General features: G+C 39.5%; 1 protein-coding gene across 1 annotated transcript in view; it reads right to left on the bottom strand.

Moving 5' to 3' along the window:
* LRP1B (LDL receptor related protein 1B) overlaps positions 1-18,608 on the bottom strand; it is a 1,239,928-nt gene that overhangs the window by 417,042 nt on the left and 804,278 nt on the right. Inside the window, exons 24-25 of the mRNA XM_039494476.1 lie at positions 10,871-11,068; positions 9,883-10,087 (exon numbers count right to left, since the gene is read on the bottom strand). Coding sequence (XP_039350410.1) covers positions 9,883-10,087; positions 10,871-11,068 — 403 coding nt within the window. The remainder of the gene's footprint in view (positions 1-9,882; positions 10,088-10,870; positions 11,069-18,608) is intronic.

Raw genomic sequence — 18,608 nt, 5'->3', positions numbered from 1 at the left:
CAGTACTTCAGATGGGGCCTCACCAGTGCCATGCAGAAAAGTCAATTACCTCCTATGTCTTATATATAATACTCCTGTTAATACACCGCAGAATCATATTAGCCTTTTTGCAGCTGCATCACATTGACAATTCATATTCAGTTTGTGGTCTGCTATAATCCCCCAGATCCTTTCCAGCAGTACTACAACCTAGATAGTTATTCCCCACTTTGTAGTTGTGCATTCTATTTTTTCTTCCTAAGGGAAGTACTTTGCACTTTTATTTATGGAATTACATCTTGTTGAATTCAAACCAATTCTCCAGTTTATCAAGATCATTTTGAATTTTAAACCTGTCCTCCAAAGTGCTTGCAACCCCGCCCAGATTGGTGTCATCTGCAAATTTTATAAGCATACTCTCTACTCCAGTGGTTTTCAACCTGTGGTCCGCAGATTCCTGGGGTTCTGCAGACTATGTCTAAGACAGTTGATCCTGGAGACTCTCCCAGTCAATTGCAGTCTCTGCCCACTCAGGCAGGCCCCGGAAGTGGCTAGCACATCCCCATGGTCCTCGGGCGGGGGGGGGGGGGGGCGCGGGGCAGGTGTCTCCACACATTGTTCCTGTCTGCAAGCACCACCCCTGCATCTCTCATGTGGCCAATGGGAGCTGCGGGGGTGGTGTCTGAGAGAAGGGCAGTACGCGGCGCCACGTGCCTCCCCCAGGGGCCGCAGAGGTGTGTTGGCCCATTCTGGGAGCAGCGTGGCCATGTAGTGCACTACTGGCTGGGTGGGGGGGGAGGAAGAGGGCGGCTCGTGATGGGGAGGAGGTGCCAATGTGCCTGAGTGGGGCCACGTCCCGGTGCACCACTGACCGGGAGCCACTTGAGGTAAGTGCCTCCCACCCAGAGCCAGCATCTCATACCCCAGCCCTGAGCCTCCTCCCAGAGCCAGCACCCCAAACCCCATCCTGCACCCCAAGCCCCTGACTGGCCCTGAGCCCCCTCCCAGAGCCAGCACCCCAAACCCCATCTTTCACCCCAAGCCCCTGACTGGCCCTGAGCCCCCTCCCAGAGCCAGCACCTCAAACCCCATCCTGCACCCCAAGCCCCTGACTGGCCCTGAGCCCCCTCCCAGAGCCAGCACCCCAAACCCCATCCTGCACCCCAAGCCCCTGACTGACCCTGAGCCCCCTCCCAGAGCCAGCACCCTCCTGCACCCCAACACTCTGCCCGAGCCTGGAGCCCCCTCCTGCACACCAACTCTCTCCCAGAGCTTGCAGCTCCTCACCCCCTCCTGCACTCCAAACCCCTGCCCCAGGCTCAGCCTGGAGCCCCTTCCCACATTGCAAACCCCTCGGCCCCAGCCCAGAGTCCCCACCCCCTCCCAAATCGCAACCTCCTGCCCCGGACCGGTGAAAAGTGAGTGAGGGTGGGGGAAAGCGAGTGATGGAGAGTGTGGGGGATGGAGTGAGTGGGGCATGGCCTTGGGGAAGGGGCAGGGCCTTGGGAAAGGGGCGGGGTAGATTCTGTGTTGTCCTTAAATTCAAAATGTGATCTTGGGCATAAAAACGTTGGAGACCTCTGGTCTAAGGGGTCCGTAAAAAGTTGTTGTTACCATAGAACAGTGCTTTCCAACCTGTGGTCCATGGACTGCTGGGGGTCTGCAGACTATGTCTAAGATTTCCAAAGGAGTCCACACCTCCATTCAAATATTTTTGGGGGTCTTCAAATAAAAAAATAGGTAGCAAACCACCACTCTACTCCATTATCCAAGTTAGTAATAAAACTATTGAATTTTACTGGACCCAGGACTGACCCCTGCGGAACCCCATGTGCTGTCATCAGTGATTCCCTACTAAGTAGAGAACCTACATTTTCCCTCATCTTTCTTCAGCACCTAATGTATTCTTATTGCCTTTAATATCCCTTGCCACGTGTAACTCTTTTGTGCCTTAGACATTCTGCTTTTGTCCCTACATCCTTGTGTTGTTCTTTTATACGCCTTCTTATCAATTTGACTACATTTCCACTTTTTGTAGGATTCCTTTTTGATTTGTAGGTCATTAAAGAGCTCATGATGGATATATATTGGCCTCCTACTATTCTTCCTTTCATTCCTTTGCACTGGAATAGTTATAGTTGTGCCTTTAATATTGTCTCCTGAGTAACTGCCAGGTCTCTTGAATGACTTTTCCCCTTAGATTTTCTTCCCATGGGACCTTAGTTACCAGTTCTCTGAGTTTGTTAAAGTTTGCTTTCTTGAAGTCCTTTACCCTTATTCTGCTGCTCTCATTACTTCCTTTCCTCAGACTCATGAAATCTATCATTTCATGATCACTGTCACCCAAATTGCCTTTCACCTTCGTATTTATTACCAAATCCTTCATGTGGGTCAGAATCAAGTCTAAAATGGCTGTGTCCCTGGATACTTCCACTTTCTGGAACAAAATTTGTCTGTGATACAGACCAAGAACTTATTGGAGATTTTGTGTTTTGCTGTATTACTTTTCCAACAGATGTCTGGGTAGTTAAAGTCCCCCATTACCACCACGCCATCTTTGGATATTTCTGTTATGTGTTTTAGAAATGCCTCATCCACATCCTCTTCCTGATGCAGTGGTGTATAGTAGATCCCCATGCTGATACCACCTCTTTTATCTTTACCCAGAGACTCTCAGCTCATCTACCTCCCACCTCCTCCTGGACCTCAACCTCCACTCCCTTTTTTCCTTGCCTGTCCTTTTTGAACAAGCTATCCCCTTTTATGCCAATATTCCAGTCATAAGACTCCTCCCACTAACTCTCTATGATGCCAATTAAATCATAATTCAGCTTATGTACTAATACGTTTAGTTCTTCCTGTTTATTCCCCAAACTCCTTGCATTTGTGTACAGACATCTAAGATGTTGAACAGATCCCCCCACTGATTTCCTTCTTGTTGTTCCTTTGACTCTATTGTAATTTCCCCCCAAAATCTAACCTTCTGTTAAGGTCACCTCGTTTTATACTAGCCTGAGGGCTTTTGCCAGCTGGCATTAACATTTCCCTTTCTCTAACGTGTATTAATGTTAGCAACAGGTCATGTTGTCCCCTTATAATTAAAAACCTAGCAACAACTGTTGCTTCATCAGAGACCTAATCAGTTCTGAGGTGAAAGAATGGCCTTTGAAAGAATTAAAATCTGCGGGGAATGGTGGGGCAGGGGAGAAACACAGTATTGAGAGATATAGTAAAAAATCATGGACTGAACAGAGACACTGGAGTTATGACTCATTACCCAATCTGGAACCCCCTATCCCTTTCTTTTTATCCTATGACTGCAGAGATGTTAATGGGCCACTCAACCTTGAATGGTCCCTTACAATACGTGCTAACTTCTTACTCCAAATAATCAATTCCATCTTGCATTTTGTTGAGAGTACCTTTCCCAGAGCTGAAGAAGAGCTTTGTATGGCTCAAAAGTTTGTCTCTCTCACCAACAGAAGCTGGTCCAATAAAAGGTATTTCCTCACCCACTTTGTCTCTCTAATATCCTGGGACTGACACAGCTACAACTACACTGCTTACAGACATAGGCACTGGAGCACCCAGGGGGAAAAATTGTTGGCAGCCAAGCTCCTCGCCCTGCCCCAGCTCACCTCCACTCTGTCTCCGCCTCCTCCTCTGAGTGTGCTGTATGCCTGCTTCTCCTCCCAAGCTGTGGGAGCGAGGGGGGAGGAGCGGGAACGTGGTGCACTCAGGGGAGGCGAGGAAGAGGCATGGCTGGGGCGGGGATTTGGGGAAAGAGTCCCATGGGGCAGGGAGAGGGCAGAGTTGGGGCGGGGACTTTGGGGAAGGGGTTGGAATGGCGGCGAGGCGGGGTGGAGTTGGGTCAGGGGGGTCAAGCACCCATCGGCGCCAGGAGAAGTTGGGGCCTATGCTTACAGACTGTCATTATGTGCAGTTAGGATGTGATCCTCAGCTACACTAGAGATCTATTCCATCATTGTGCTCCCCTGAAATGTATGGGTGTTGGAGACTAGTTTAGCCCGTGACGTTAGTTAAGGCATCCTCAGAGCAGTTTTGACCCCCAATGTGTCTGTTACGTCACCCAGGAATTGCTCTTGTCTCTCTTTGCCCAGTAGGTATCCTATTCTGGGAGAATTGAGAGGGAATGGTGGAGAGCTGGCTACATCAGCTCTGCACGAACAAAGAATTTCATTCCCAAATTCCAAATTGGGGAGTTTTAAGCAGTCTAATTGGAGGTCAGGATCTCATTGGAGCCTGAGGGTCACCCAGGCCATGGCACGACCACATTTTGGCCAGGCCAAATTTGAGTGAGTGGTATTGTGAGCTGGTTGGGGTTGCAGCACCACAGAAGTTTGTGCCGGCCCACATCACCACTCACTCAAATTTGGAAGTGTGTAAGGGCTCATGGGCTAGTGGGGGGGGTCACCTCAGAAGGGAAGAGGAGAGTCGGGGGGGAGTGAAATCTATGCCCCCACAATTTAAATGGTATTCTGCATCCCCTGCTTTAGATAACGTAACAATGAGAATTTTTAAAAACTACATTCAAAAATAAAAAATAAAAAAACAGTGGTTGATAGTTCCAGCCTTTAGAACACAGATTCTGAAATGGCTTTTTCATGTAGTGCCTGTGCACAATGACACACATCTAGTAATTATTACTTAATGGTTTACCTATATACATTCTGAAATCATTCTAAAATGTAACTCGATTAAAAGGGGAACAAATGATACACACTTTAATCAGAAGATACCTCAGTAAGTCAGTTTCTGCAGGTAAAAGAAACTGTATATGCTTAGTTAACTAATCTGTGCTATAAAAGTAGCAAAGAAATTCACAGATGGGCCGTTTGCCTTGCGCAAAATCCAGTTCTACTAAGATTGAGATTATGGCCTAGTTTGTGAGGCAAAGACTGCCTCAAAAATATCCCTGAAGGACCTTATTTTTTCCAAATATAATAATTGAAAGTACCTTTTATATAAAATCAATATAATGGGCCAAATACTCCCCAATTCACAAGTTATGGAACTCTATTTGTAATGGTGGGATTGCACAAGGTGTAACTCAAAAGGAAAATTTGACTCAAGTTCCACAATTCAAAGTTCCAAAGTTAGGCCTCAGTTCTCTTTAACTTTATGCATGTTAGCAATACCATTACCATCAATGGCTTGTGTTGTTCAGAAGGACAGAATATATTAGCACAGTACTTTCTCCTGACTTTATCAATCTATGAATCAACTTACTCATACATGCAACTCTAATGATTTTTATAAAGTAATTAAATGCATAAGGCCTGCTCATTTGAGTAAGCCTTGAAGGATCAGGACTTCAGTATGATAAACAGAGTCACATATTAGAAAAATATTTATTCTCAAAACAATAAAAAACAAAACACTAAAACAAAAGTTTGTACATATTGTTAGTAGGGCCTTTTGTGTTGCAGTAAATAAAGATTTGTTGTACGCTGACTCCCTATGCTGCTCAAAATCTTATAATCTTTAAAGCAATTACTTTGTGTTATAAAGATGTCTTCCGAGGAATTCATTACACTTTCCCCCTTAATATTTTATAGCAAGACAACATTCACTTCATGTGAAACACCCACTTTAAGCTCAGATAGGTCAATTATCAACAAACTGAGAATCCACTGTATAGACACAGAAATGATATACCAAAACTGCTTGTAAGAAGCCATAACTGCATATTGAGTCAAGAGTATCTACATTCGTAAGACTCTAGTGGAATTATAATTAAGCAAATGAGCTACAGACCATTAAAGTATAGATAGTATTATTCTAAAAAAGCCACTATTATCTATTCTGTGTATATAATCAGATGCAAATTACTTCCACTATCTCGAAAATAAGGTAATTGACTTATAGCCTAAAAATATCCAAATAGGTTCTAAAATGAAAGAACATGTTTTAATAATATTTTGTATGAATGTGTATCACCAGCAACTTTATACATATATGTATATATACATATATAAAATGCATATTAGATATTTTAAAATAGATCATGTATATAATCAGTTTTTAAAGGTCTAATATGCATAATTGTATAATTATAATTTCACATGGGATAAAAGTTTTATTACCATGAGATTGGGATGGGTATATTACGAATGAACAGCAAAGCGACAAGTGAGCTGTGCAGGTCATTTCAAATGAGCGCCAATACACTCTTTATAGTGCACCACTCCAACGAGTACTCTGCATAAGCCCTATGTGTAACAGAAAACCTAGTCGAGAAATGTTGTGTCTATTTTTTGAATGCTGGAATTATGAGCAATTATTAAAAGCAGCAAAGAGTCCTGTAGCACCTTATAGACTAACAGACATTTTGGAGCATAAGCTTTTGTGGGTGAATACCCACTTCGTCGAATGCATGTAACCGACAAAGTGGGTATTCACCCACGAAAGCTCATACTCCAAAACGTCTGTTAGTCTATAAGGTGCCACAAGACTCTTTGCTGCTTTTACAGATTCAGACTAACACAACTACCCCTCTGATACTCGAGCAATTATTGGCTGTCTGTGATGTTACTGACTGTGTATGAGCTGAGCCAATCTGTAGCCCATTTGTAGCAGGAGGGGTTTGAAACTGTGGTGGCTTATCCATGTTTCCATATGTTGTTTTTTTTATTGTGTGCATATTCCCCCTTTTTGGTTTGCCTAGACTCCCATGTCTAAATCCTTTCGTATGGATATTCCTTTCTTCTCTTCCTATACGGAGAGTGAAGCCATAATGGAATATCTGTAGCTGTACCAGATTGAGGAAATATTTTGGGGTTCCCTGGATTCTGTGCTCAGGAGTTGTGCAGTCCAATAGGTAATTTTTAAGATAATCTACTTAAATCACTCACTGTAAACACCGATTGGCTATAAGAGGGATATGCCATTTCACAGGTATTAAAAGCTTCTGCTGCCAACTTCAGCCTTCTTGCTCCTGACCTTAAAGACATTTTGGATGTAATTTAAAGTTGCCTAGGGATGCTTTAAATTAAATAGGCTAGAAATGGGCCTGTAACATTTTTTTAAAAGATCAGAATAATTCCACATGCCAATTTCCCCAAGCTGTGTCCATTTTAAAACGAATATGCACTCCCTCACCAAACTCACACACCTGCTTCTCTGATTGGCTTTGGTAAGAGCTATTTCTCTGATCTGGAGCCCATTCAGAGTGCTTCTTTGCACTGCTTTCTCAATAAGTCTATTTAGTCACTTTAATACGAGCAATCTGAACACATATACTGCTGTGTAAAGCTATTCAAGAATAAGCCTTACAATTATTATGCATTTCACAGAGATTGTTAAATGTTTTAAATATGTATTTTATAAACGAATGCACTTATTCAAAGTCAGATTTGGAACAAGCTGTGTTATTTGATAAGTGATCATGCTTAAGTAAAATTAACCAATTCCAATTTTTGGCGGAGTCCATTTCACCAGAGGTAAAAATTAAAGATTTCAGAAAGCTTTTAAAAGTTTACCATCTCAACAAAATCTAATACAAGATTTAAATATACGTGGATAAAAATACTAATATGTAGATGTAGAGTGTTAGTGGAGTTTAAGTTGAAGTTTTCCATATTGTGTACACTTATTAAGGATTGAATCAAATCTAGACATTATGATCTAGATTTTAGGCATACACAATTGCTTGCATGCATCTGTGAATGCACAATGGAAACCAGTGCATAAATACTCATTGTGCACAACTAACTAGCTGTCAGAATGCTCATATACTTGGGACTCAAACATGGCACTGACACAAGCCCTGAATAAGGTGGCAGGGCATTGTTGCACAGCCTCAGGAACAGCCCAGGGGGGGAACTAATTCCCTCACAGTTTCCTCCATGCTGTGGGAAGGAAATAAACTGTGCTGGATCTATACCCAGTGCAGCTAAACCGGCTTGTGGCAGCAAGGGAGAATCTTGGCTCTGCCTGATCAATACCTCCTTCCAGCCCTCCTACTATCCAGCTATGGGAGGAGGGGACACAGTAACTCTGCTGAGTCTGTTTTCCCTCCCACACTGCTACCTTGAAGCCCATTATGTCCTTGTTAGCCAGTTTTGCTCTTGATTTGCATGTTCATATGGTAAGTTGAGTATAAGCCCACATGTGCACTCGTCTTTGAAAATCATCCTTTTTTCCCCCAAACAGCTTTTCAATATCTTTTTCAAAATGTTTGAAGTTAGAAATTAACCCTAAAATAGATGAGGAAGGACTCAACATCAAATTATCAAAAGACCTAAGATTGCTTTTCTTCTGGTTGGATCCACATTTTAAAGAATGTAAAGCTGTTTTCTGCATATCCAACTTTTTTGGATGATGCTTACTTGGCTATATTTGCAGCTCACCAGATATTTGGATAGTTACAGTCTTCCCTGAGCATATTCTGTGGCTGAAAACATCTAGAGATTTGGTTCAAGAATTTTTATAAGGATTGTCACAGTTGTATGCTTACAAAGAAGAATTAGAAGTAAATATTTAGCAGCAATACAAACAAATCTTTGATTTGAATCATCTGTCATTTTGTTATTCAAAAGTTCTTTAGAATAGATGGGGCAGATAATGCTTTGTGTGTTCAAAGCTTCTATTTTTTCCACTCTTACCAGAAGGAATATGTACACCGTTGCTTTTTAAGAAAATATTATTGTCTACAAATTCTTTCTAACTTACCCTATCCTTTATACTCATTTTTTAATTTATCATCAGTGGAAAAAGGCTGTTATATATAAAGACATTGGTCTTGTCTTTGTGGTCAGTTGGCTTTTAGACATTACATCTTGGTTTCCAAAAATATTTTAATAAATCAAACTCTGTCCAGTATTGATCTAATAGTGTTCTATGTCTGGATCATTATTTTTCATTTATCTCAATAAAATGGTCTAACTCAAAGAATTTTTAACATATTTTATGTAGTAAACAAACATATTTCCAGACGTGTGTCTTGTGTCATTCAACAGCTGGCTGAAAATTGACTTATGGATTGCAGGTATGGCACTTCATTTTCCTCTCACTTTCACCAGTTTTACACTGATTTAACTTCACTAATGCCAACTAAATTATTCCCTGTTTCAAGCTGCATTCAAGGACAATCAGGACGAGAGACTCCACTAAGCTAACTTCTTAGTGGATATCACATGTATTCATGAATTTCATTTAAACAGTACAAACCAACAAAATTTGAGAAATATAAAGACATTTGTTTAATATTACCCTTACTTGACTTGGCTGTAGTGTACTGAAACATTAGACCATTTTTGCCATAGTATCAGGACAGATACACTACTGTTAAAATAAAAAAAAAAAAGAAAGACCTACAAATCACATACAGTATTATGTGGAATAGAAGAATATACTGTTTCTTTGACATATGATTTTAGGACTACCTTTAATTGAACAGTTTGCTTTATATTATTAAATATGCATCCAAACAGCCATCAGAAATGCAATTAATTCTGTATGCTATTGGGTAAAATAAATGAATTAACCAGTTTAACTAGTAAATATTTTGCTTTTGATTATTATTAAATAATAATGCTTGGAACTCATATAATACTCTTCATCTGCAGATCTACAAGCTATTTACAAAGGCTGGTAAACATTATTATCCCTATTTTAGAGATGAAGAAACAAACAGAGAGGTTAAATTACTTGCCCACAGTCACACAGTGAGTCAATAAAAAAGCCAAGACTAGAATGACTCCGACATCTCCTGATGCCCTGGTTCACTGGACCAAAAAATTTAGTTCTTCAAGCATTGTTAAAGGTAAGTTAAATGTAAGCACTCACTCCAAATAAACCAACACACATTCATACATTTCAAGCTTATTCCTCAAAGTGTTTTTATAAGCAATCGTGAAAAAAGAACTATTGTATATTTACCCATATCTAGGGTCTAAGGCAATAGCCCTGGGATGCTCCATAGCGCCTGCTATTAATGTTGTTCTCAAAGTGCCATCTAATTTTGCAACTTCAATCTGATCCAAATTGCTGTCTATCCAGTATATGTTTCCTGCAATCCAATCTACTGTAAGACCCTCAGGAGTGGCCAGGCCATGTTGCACTACGACTTCAATGGCACTCACACCTAACAAAGATCAAAAGATTGCAAACATATAAAAGAGTTAGAACAGAGACACAACACTTAAAATGTGATAAATGCATGATCACACTGCCAGCTAAACAAAAATAATTAAAATATGCAAAACTGTATATCACTTTTCTGAGGCTATAGTTAAGACTGTCTCCATTTAATGAGTCTTAATGCATATTTTTCAGTGAGAGACCACATAATAGCTAATCTGACATGATGATATTTATCTTCATTAGATATTTTTTTTCTTTTCTCACAAGTAGAGAGAGAGTATATGCTTATATACAAAATACATTTTTGGTCATTACAGGAATAAGAAATGAAGGGAAATTTAAAATCAAATTTCTGAACACATTGAACCATTAAATAATGTGTGATTTTGTTTGCTAGGTCTTCAGTGAAAAAATGCATAGGTGCACATCAACCTAGAAAACATTCTATACACACTGTGAGATTACGTTGTGCTATAGGCCACACATAGTGTGGTTGGGTCACCATGTTAAAGGCTTCACATTTCTCCATTTGTTAAGGGGAAAAAGCTATAATATTGTGCACCAGAATCTAAAGTATCACATTAAAAATTAAGTCTCTAGCCTTTACAGTTCTAAAGATAATATTCAAGTTGTAAACTGAACATAACAAAACCATCACTCTGAGAGGAGTAATACTAATAGCTTGGCCGGAATCTGACAAGTTTGATGTTCTGTGACTGCATTACTTTGGCTGGCACTCTCTTTTTAAGGACCTACTAAAATAAGTCAAAAGTTAAATTCATACCTCCAGTTTCAGAAAGCTTGCCTCGGTAAATTTTATCTTCCACCACATCTGTCCAGTACAGTAAGCTCTGATTGAAATGAAAATCAAGTGCTATTGTGTTTCTTAAACCAGGAACTAAAAGACTATAGTCTCGCTTGTGAAGATCAATCTTTCTGATCTCGTGACGAATGGAAAAAATGATGAAAGCTTCAAATGGATCTGGAAGTATAATGGATTGTACATTAAAAATATATAATAAAGAGTAGAATTTTAGTAGACTTACTGATATGAGGCACACACATCTGAACAAGAATTTCAGAGTACTTTATTAGAGGAACAGTTTGATTAAAATAATAGAACTTTTAAGTCTTACTAGCTCATTCATTTTCCAACAAAGGGTAAATCTTGCATATATATATATATATATATATATATATTGCAGTCCAACCTAGACTTCTGCTCATCTGCCTCAACTAAAGGTATTGAATGGATATTAACAACAAGGATATCTGACTCAGTCAGTGGTCCACAGGTACAGCACAAAGAATGTCTTCTGGATGACAGCTAAGTAATGGAGTGTCTTTCTTCCCCTCCTCTCCCCTCCCTCCCTGGACTTCAAGGATTAAGGCCAGAAAAAAAGTTTAAGCTATCAAAACTAAAATAAGAACTTGGGTGAAGTTTTTATTTTCTTAAATGCTTCAGAGAAAATAAGTCTGTTCAACATTATCTAGTATTGCTCTAATTAACAATTAGTTGAAAACCATGTACTGCAACATATATAATACAAAAACATTATTTTGTGTGAGTTAAACTGCATAAACAACTTATCTAACACAAAACCAGAAAAACAAGGACATGTAAAATTAAGGCATGTAACAGCACACAACTTCTTCAAATTCACCACCACCATCACAAACAGACCAGACTTTCCCTCCACTAACCATTCTGAACTGTTCTTGAAAAATCAGAGTCGTGTTTTTGGAAAGGGTGCTAGAACCTGGCTTCTCTATTGAGAAAGAATTGAGGATATTGTGCATTGTCTGGTGCATGGCATTTGTTCTAGTGGAGAAATGTACATCTCTGGGTGGATGAGTAAAAGCAATGTAATGTTAGGTACCTTCACTTTTTTATTTCCTTGTAGCTGTGGATTTGTGTTAAGTATGTTATGTACATACCCTTAAATCACACATAACGTAGTGCTAATTTAAGTTAAGAAAAGCTGTCTCACACAGCAATGACGACTTTCACAAAGAATAAGATTTCTGTCAAAGTGACCAGCCGGGTCTGGAGCAAAACAAGAAAATCTTCATAAAATTATCCTGCCAAGTCAAGAGCTCTACTTTAAAGAGCAGAGACTTTTGCAAATAATATTTTATTTTGGAAACCAGACATTGCTTTCTTGAAGATCTTCCTCTACAATGCAACAATAATGCTGCTGGACTAGTAAAATCTTTTTCCTCTACCATACTAGGCCTCAGTTTGGGATGGTGTGTGTATTACTGGGGGAACAAGACAACAGGCAGGATTTCAGTGCCTCCTAAGGTGTTGAAAAGCAGAGTAAGTCAAAATGTTTCAAAAAAGGAACTTTTCACTTTCCTTTTTAAAAACTAAACTTTTTCATGGTCTCCATTAGCTAATAATTGCACATAAAGATTCAGTTGTGACTTGTAGTATATTAAATAATGATCTCCAACTGAATGGTTCCTTACGTGAAAAGCACTAACTGCTTATGAGCCAACAGGCACTTTCACAATGCTCCTGATACTTGTCAAAGTAGTGAATGATTTTGCAGATCCTGAACTGGCTGAACTATATGATGATGAACAAGCTCTTCAACATTAGTAGCTCTTGCATCACAAAGGTCAAAAGCTCCTAAGCTTGATGAACAATTTAATGAAGCTCCTGATCTCTGACAAATCAGCAGGTATGGTGTAGAGTACCCTGTTCATCATAAATCTTGTCCTTCATTGGCTAACTGTGGCACAAAAAGATTGTGTTATGACAGCGAGAAAAATCATGCAAACTCGGAAGATTAAATGTTTGGCCCTTTTTAAAATCAACTAGAATTTGGGAACTAAAATTAACCAATTCTCTTCAACACTCCCTCTTCCCCTCCCTCTCTCTCCCCCCATCTCCTGGAGCAGAAAATACAGGTTTTACTCAACAGATTATCTTTTTAAACTTTGGGCCAGGTATATTGTGTTTTACGAGTTTAACTACTGTTTTAAGTGCAAAACAGAATGCAGCCTTAACCATGGCAACAACAGTTCTGCTATAGTAATACAAAGGATGTTTAAGAAATAGAGCTGGACAAAATAGCTTCTTTGCTCTATAAATAATTATATATTTGACAAAAAACGTGCTTATAGGCAACATGGTTTATTATGTTTACACAATTACTCTTCAGCATATACAAGTTATAAATAAAGAAATGCAGGGGCGATGCACAAAAGAGAAATGTCATAGAACAGTTTATATGCATGAGGATCCTAGACTGAAAAAAATAAAATCTTTCTAATCTGGTATGAGAAGTTGGACTACGCAAACCACCCATGGAAGAAAATAAAATGTGGGACAAATAGTAAATCATAATTTTCCTGAAATGTTTTTATTCTGGTATTCTGTTTTAGATGGGTCGTTAACTGAAATGTCAGTGTCACTGGATCTTAGGTTGACATGCATTACTAGACTTATTTGTTACCTTACACTATGCCTTCTCTAACCATACCTCCAAAGCAAATTGGTACCCTAGCTTCCTAAATATTGAAATTCAACATTTACATCCTAATTCATCCTCCCTTATTCAGAAGTCTTGAGTTACCTAAAAAAACCCATTCCCTGAATATTACAGTAAATAAACATTTTAAACAAGAATAAAGTTAGGATTAAATGATTTTTTGAGGGGGGAAATTGAAAGCATTAATATATGTGAAGCAGAGTTGCTGTAGTATTTAAAGAAATTATGACATGCTTTTCTTACTAAAATTACATTGAAAGTTCATTTAACTGTCTTTTGCTATACTGAATTCTGAAAGGCTGAATATAAACATAGGGTTTAAATATCTCTCAAGAGAAGTGTTTCTACCACATTCAATTTTTTCTAATGATTTTTTTCTAGTGTAACTGTAATATACCACCAGTCATTACTGTGCAATAGGAAATGGGGATGGGGAGTGTAAAGAATGCACTCGTTATATTCAACTCGTATGTGAATAATGCCTCTCTTTTGGTGTGGTACTCATATTCAAACAATACAAATCTTAAATTAATAGAACATCTCTTCTTTGGAAAACCAGCATGGAGCTCCATTCTAAGGTAGCCTGGGGCTGGTGCTTCACTCTTCTGTCCCTCCTCCACTGCTGTTGGAGAGGAAACATGATGCGGAGCAGAGGAGAAGGAGTAGGGCAGCAAAGAAGATGACAAGGGATAAAAACAGGGTGATGTTGAAAATGGAAAAACACAGAAGAAAAAGAAAACAGAAGCAAGGGGGAATGCCAGGAGAAATGAGGAAAAGGTTAGAAATCTGAAAGATGGAGATGGGAGTAAAGAAGGGAAGAAATATAAACAAGAAAAGAAACAAAGACTCCCCACTATCTTAAGGTAGTGATTTTTGTTCATTTCTTATTCTACATTTCAGGATATTTCTCTGGGAAACATCCACTGGCAGGCATTAAACTCTCACCCACCTAGTACCCTCACCATGAGTAATGTACTGAACTGAGTTAACATATTTGTACTATTCATATTAGGTTTCTGGTAGATCGGTAAATGTACAGTTTTTTGAAAAGTAAAGTGCTATATCATTATCTTAAGTATTATTAGTACTATGTGCTATTGAAATGTTTGACTGAATACCACAAAGTGATATTCTATATGGTACAAACTTAGTTTCAGATCAGAGTAATAATTCCCCTCACAACAATTTCATTTTCATTGGAAACCTGATTAGTAGTTAGCTCTCTAGTACAATGGACCAATCTCCTCCCCATTTCAAGACAATGTAAACCAATGCAATTATGCTAGGAATAAGTTTGCCCCAATGTGTGCAATTAGAGTGAGATGATAGGAAGTTTTATCATGTGGGGGAGGTTTATTCTCACAACACCAGTTTTAACTCTGCTGTAAATGGACACAACTCCAGGAAAGTCAGTACTCATGCATTCCTAATGGAGCCAATAGATTTAGACACTTTTAAATTAAACTAAAATTTGGCCCAGTTTATGTGGCTTACCACAATGCCAAAATGTTGTTTGAACATATTCAGTCATTTGAAGTAATATTAGGTTGATTACATTTTTTTTTTAAATGAAAAGAGCCAAAAGTGGGCCAGTGCAAACCACAGCAATTCCATTGACTTAATAATTCTAAAATGGCAAGGGTCATACCTGACATTATTTTCCTTGACTAAAATCTATGTGCACATGAGTTTAAGATTGTAAATCAAGAGCAGATACAGCCTCACAAGTCAATGGGTGCACTACACTAAAACGTTGAGGGGGCACAGCACCTCAGGCCCAGCACCTCAACCCTAATCCCGGGGAACCTGTGTGTGTGTGCAGGAAGGGTTGTGAAGTACCACTCAGGATTGGCCTGGCTGCCAGTTTGTAATACCACTCACTCAAATTTGCCCTGGCCACCCCTCCATAAGAAGGGGTGGCCAGGCCAAACCTGAGTGGTGCTGCAACCCTGTGAACTGGGTCACAATGCTCAGAGTAGGAAGCTGGGCCCTGCCCCGCAGGACAGGAGCTGCTGCTGCTGCAGAGTAAGTATGCAGTAGGCTCACTCTCCAACCCCTGCCACTAAGGCGTCCCCTTCACACCAGGTCGAGAGAAGTGTATGTTTGCCTAGTTCTCCACCCTTGGAGTCATGATTTCTGGGGTGCAAATAAATCCATGAACCCACACTAAAGACACCACTATTGTAAATCCTCATCAAAAACTGTGTGGGTGAATCAAATAGAGGTTTAAAATGAGCTATCTGGGAGAAACTTTGATGGGGTAAGGAGTCGGTTAAAAATGTTTAGACTAACTTTTTTGGGCATTTCCTTATTTTCAACATTTGATGGTATTTGTTTTAAATTCAAGTATAACTTTCAAATGTTGTTGCTGTAGTTTTAATGCAATCTTTTTTGAAAGCTGTTTTTCCTGAAATCACTGACATTTGCTTCTTTAACACTATATGAATTTTGCATATTAAAAAGATCAATGCTTATAACAGAAATAATTATAGTAGATTCAGTGTCATTTGGAAATAAGGCTAAGTATCCTTACAAAAAAGTTGCAACAGAGAGTAATGAAATGGTTCAAATATACAAAACCACTTGAACATGACATGTCACAGATTCACTCTGAGATTCTAGCATCTGCATACCTAAAAAGTGCCTAAGAGAAGGTTAATTACCCTATGCAGTAACTGAGGTTCTTCCAGGAGTGTCCCTATGGGTGCTCAACTTTAGGTGATTGTAGAGTGGTGCCACTTGGTGGAATGGAGGACCATCGGAGAGCAGTCGTGGTAGTTGAGAAAACCATAAACCCAAATAGATCATCTGATGTCGAGTGCTGCTCTGTGGCATAATGCTGTGTGAATGTATGAGCTAAAGCCCAGGTTGCGGCTTTGCAGTTGTCCACAATGGGCACATTGTTGAGGAAGGCTATCAAGGCAGAGAGTGCACGTGTGTGCAGTCCCTAATGGGGGTTGTAACTGTTGATGGTGATAACATAGGTCAGTGCAGTTGGATATCCATTTACACAACTTTTGTTTGGATAAGATGTTAGATAGTTAGTTAGATAGTTCCGTGATGGAAAGAAATAACTTTGGTGACTTTCTGAAAGACTTTGTCCTCTCAATGTAAAATGCTAGAGCACTGTGAACATCCAAGGTATGAAGCATTGCTTCTTATTTATTCCCAAAGGGCTTGGGGTAGAACGATGGGAGATAGGTGGGTTGATTCAAATGGAATGAGGAAATTACTTTAGATAAGAATTTGGGATGTAGTCTTAGGGTCACTTTGTTTTTGAAAAATATTGTGTACGGAGGGTGTGCCATGAAGCCCTCCAGTTCTTCTACTCGTTGGGTGGATGTGATAGTGATGAGCAAGGCTACCTTCATCAAGAGGTGGAGAAGTGAACATGATGCTAATGGCTCAAAAGGACACTGAGTAAGGCATCACAGCACCAGATTGAGTTCCCATAATGGAGTAGGGGCTTGTATTTTGGGGTAAAGGTTGTGAAGACCCTTGAGAAAGCGTTTAGTGGTTGGGTGGGCAAAGATCGAGAACTTGATCACTTTGTGGTGGAATGCTGTGATTGCTACGAGGTGTACTCTGATCAAGCTCACTGAGAGAGACTCAATTTCTTAAGTTCAAATGTCGTTGCTGACATATGGCCTAACAGTTGGAGGCAGGTCCTGGCCGATGTCTGTGGGCTGGCTTGCATTATAGTGATTAGGTTGACTAGAGAGGTAAATCTGTGACTGGGCCGAGAGGCTGTAGCCAGAGAGTTGAGGTAGGCCCCGATGAACTCCAGTATTGGCACAGGTAAGAAAGAGGTAGGGTAGTTAACTATTTAACTAACTAACTAAGTTCTAAAAACTAATACTCAAAAGATAAAAGTTAAGCTAAAGATAATACTGAGAGGTGCTGCCCATTGCTCTATTTCAAGCCAATGGCAGTAGAGAAGGAACTGAAGGGAGGCTGGTCGCACAGCACCATGTAACCGCCAGAAGCGGCGCCAGATGGGAACAGCACCTGTGTGACCCAACCAGGCACCGTTCCTGAAATTCTCCAATTACAAGCACAAGGGAGCAGATTCTCCTAAAGTGGAGCACCCACAGGGACATTCCTTGAAAAAGAATATATATTCCTGATCTCACATTGTAGTAGTAAACATCTTTAAATTGGTCAGTGGAATGGGGGAAAAAAAGATTAAAATGAATGCCTCAAAATGCTTTTTCCATTGTGGATGGTGCTCAGGTGGTCTCTGCGTGATTTGAAAGGTCAGACAAATGAACTGTAACTAATAGAAAAGATAGCAGAAATTTAGAAGATGACCCAGAAAAGTCGACTAAGAGATAACAGTGGGAATAATCTGGAATAAATCAAAGAGCTCATATCAAATTCTACTTTGGAATAAGCAAACAAACTCCTACTGAATTTGAAGAAAACTCAATGAGAATTATCTAATACAATGGGAGTTGCAACAAACTCTTTGATTTGAGTTCTACTGAATACATTTTAATCTTAATTAATTATTTTAGAAGAACTAAAAAATAATTATTTTGATAAGGTGTAATTTGTACTTTGGCATGCTGTTAATTGGAACTAAATTGTGACTGCACCATAACTGTAAAGGAGATGTAATGAAATGTTGAATTAGCTCAGCTACTGTCAAATTAGATGGTTTAGAATAGGCCATTTACAAAATATCTGAATTGGATATTAATGAAATTATCTCGGGTGATTGATAATGTGATACACAGGCTTTCATTTCTAGCTCATTGGTTCAAAAACGGTCCATGGCATGAATGTGAGAAAAAGGTGAACGACTGCAAGAATTTCTTAATGGTGAAATCTGATGAACTGTGAAACAGTCACCCAAAAGAATTGGTGAAGCACTATAGTTTGAGATATTTAAAATCAGAGTTGACAAAAATATTAGAAAAATAACTGCAAGGAACAATCCTCTAATGGCAGGTGGAAGCTCTAGGTCAGTGGTTCTTAACAAGGGGTATGCGTATCCTTGAGGGTATGCAGAGGTCTTCC

The sequence above is a fragment of the Mauremys reevesii genome, linkage group 11 (genome assembly GCF_016161935.1).
Source record: "Mauremys reevesii isolate NIE-2019 linkage group 11, ASM1616193v1, whole genome shotgun sequence".
NCBI classification, from domain to species: domain Eukaryota; kingdom Metazoa; phylum Chordata; order Testudines; family Geoemydidae; genus Mauremys; species Mauremys reevesii.
This window is presented reverse-complemented; position numbering and strand designations above follow the sequence as displayed.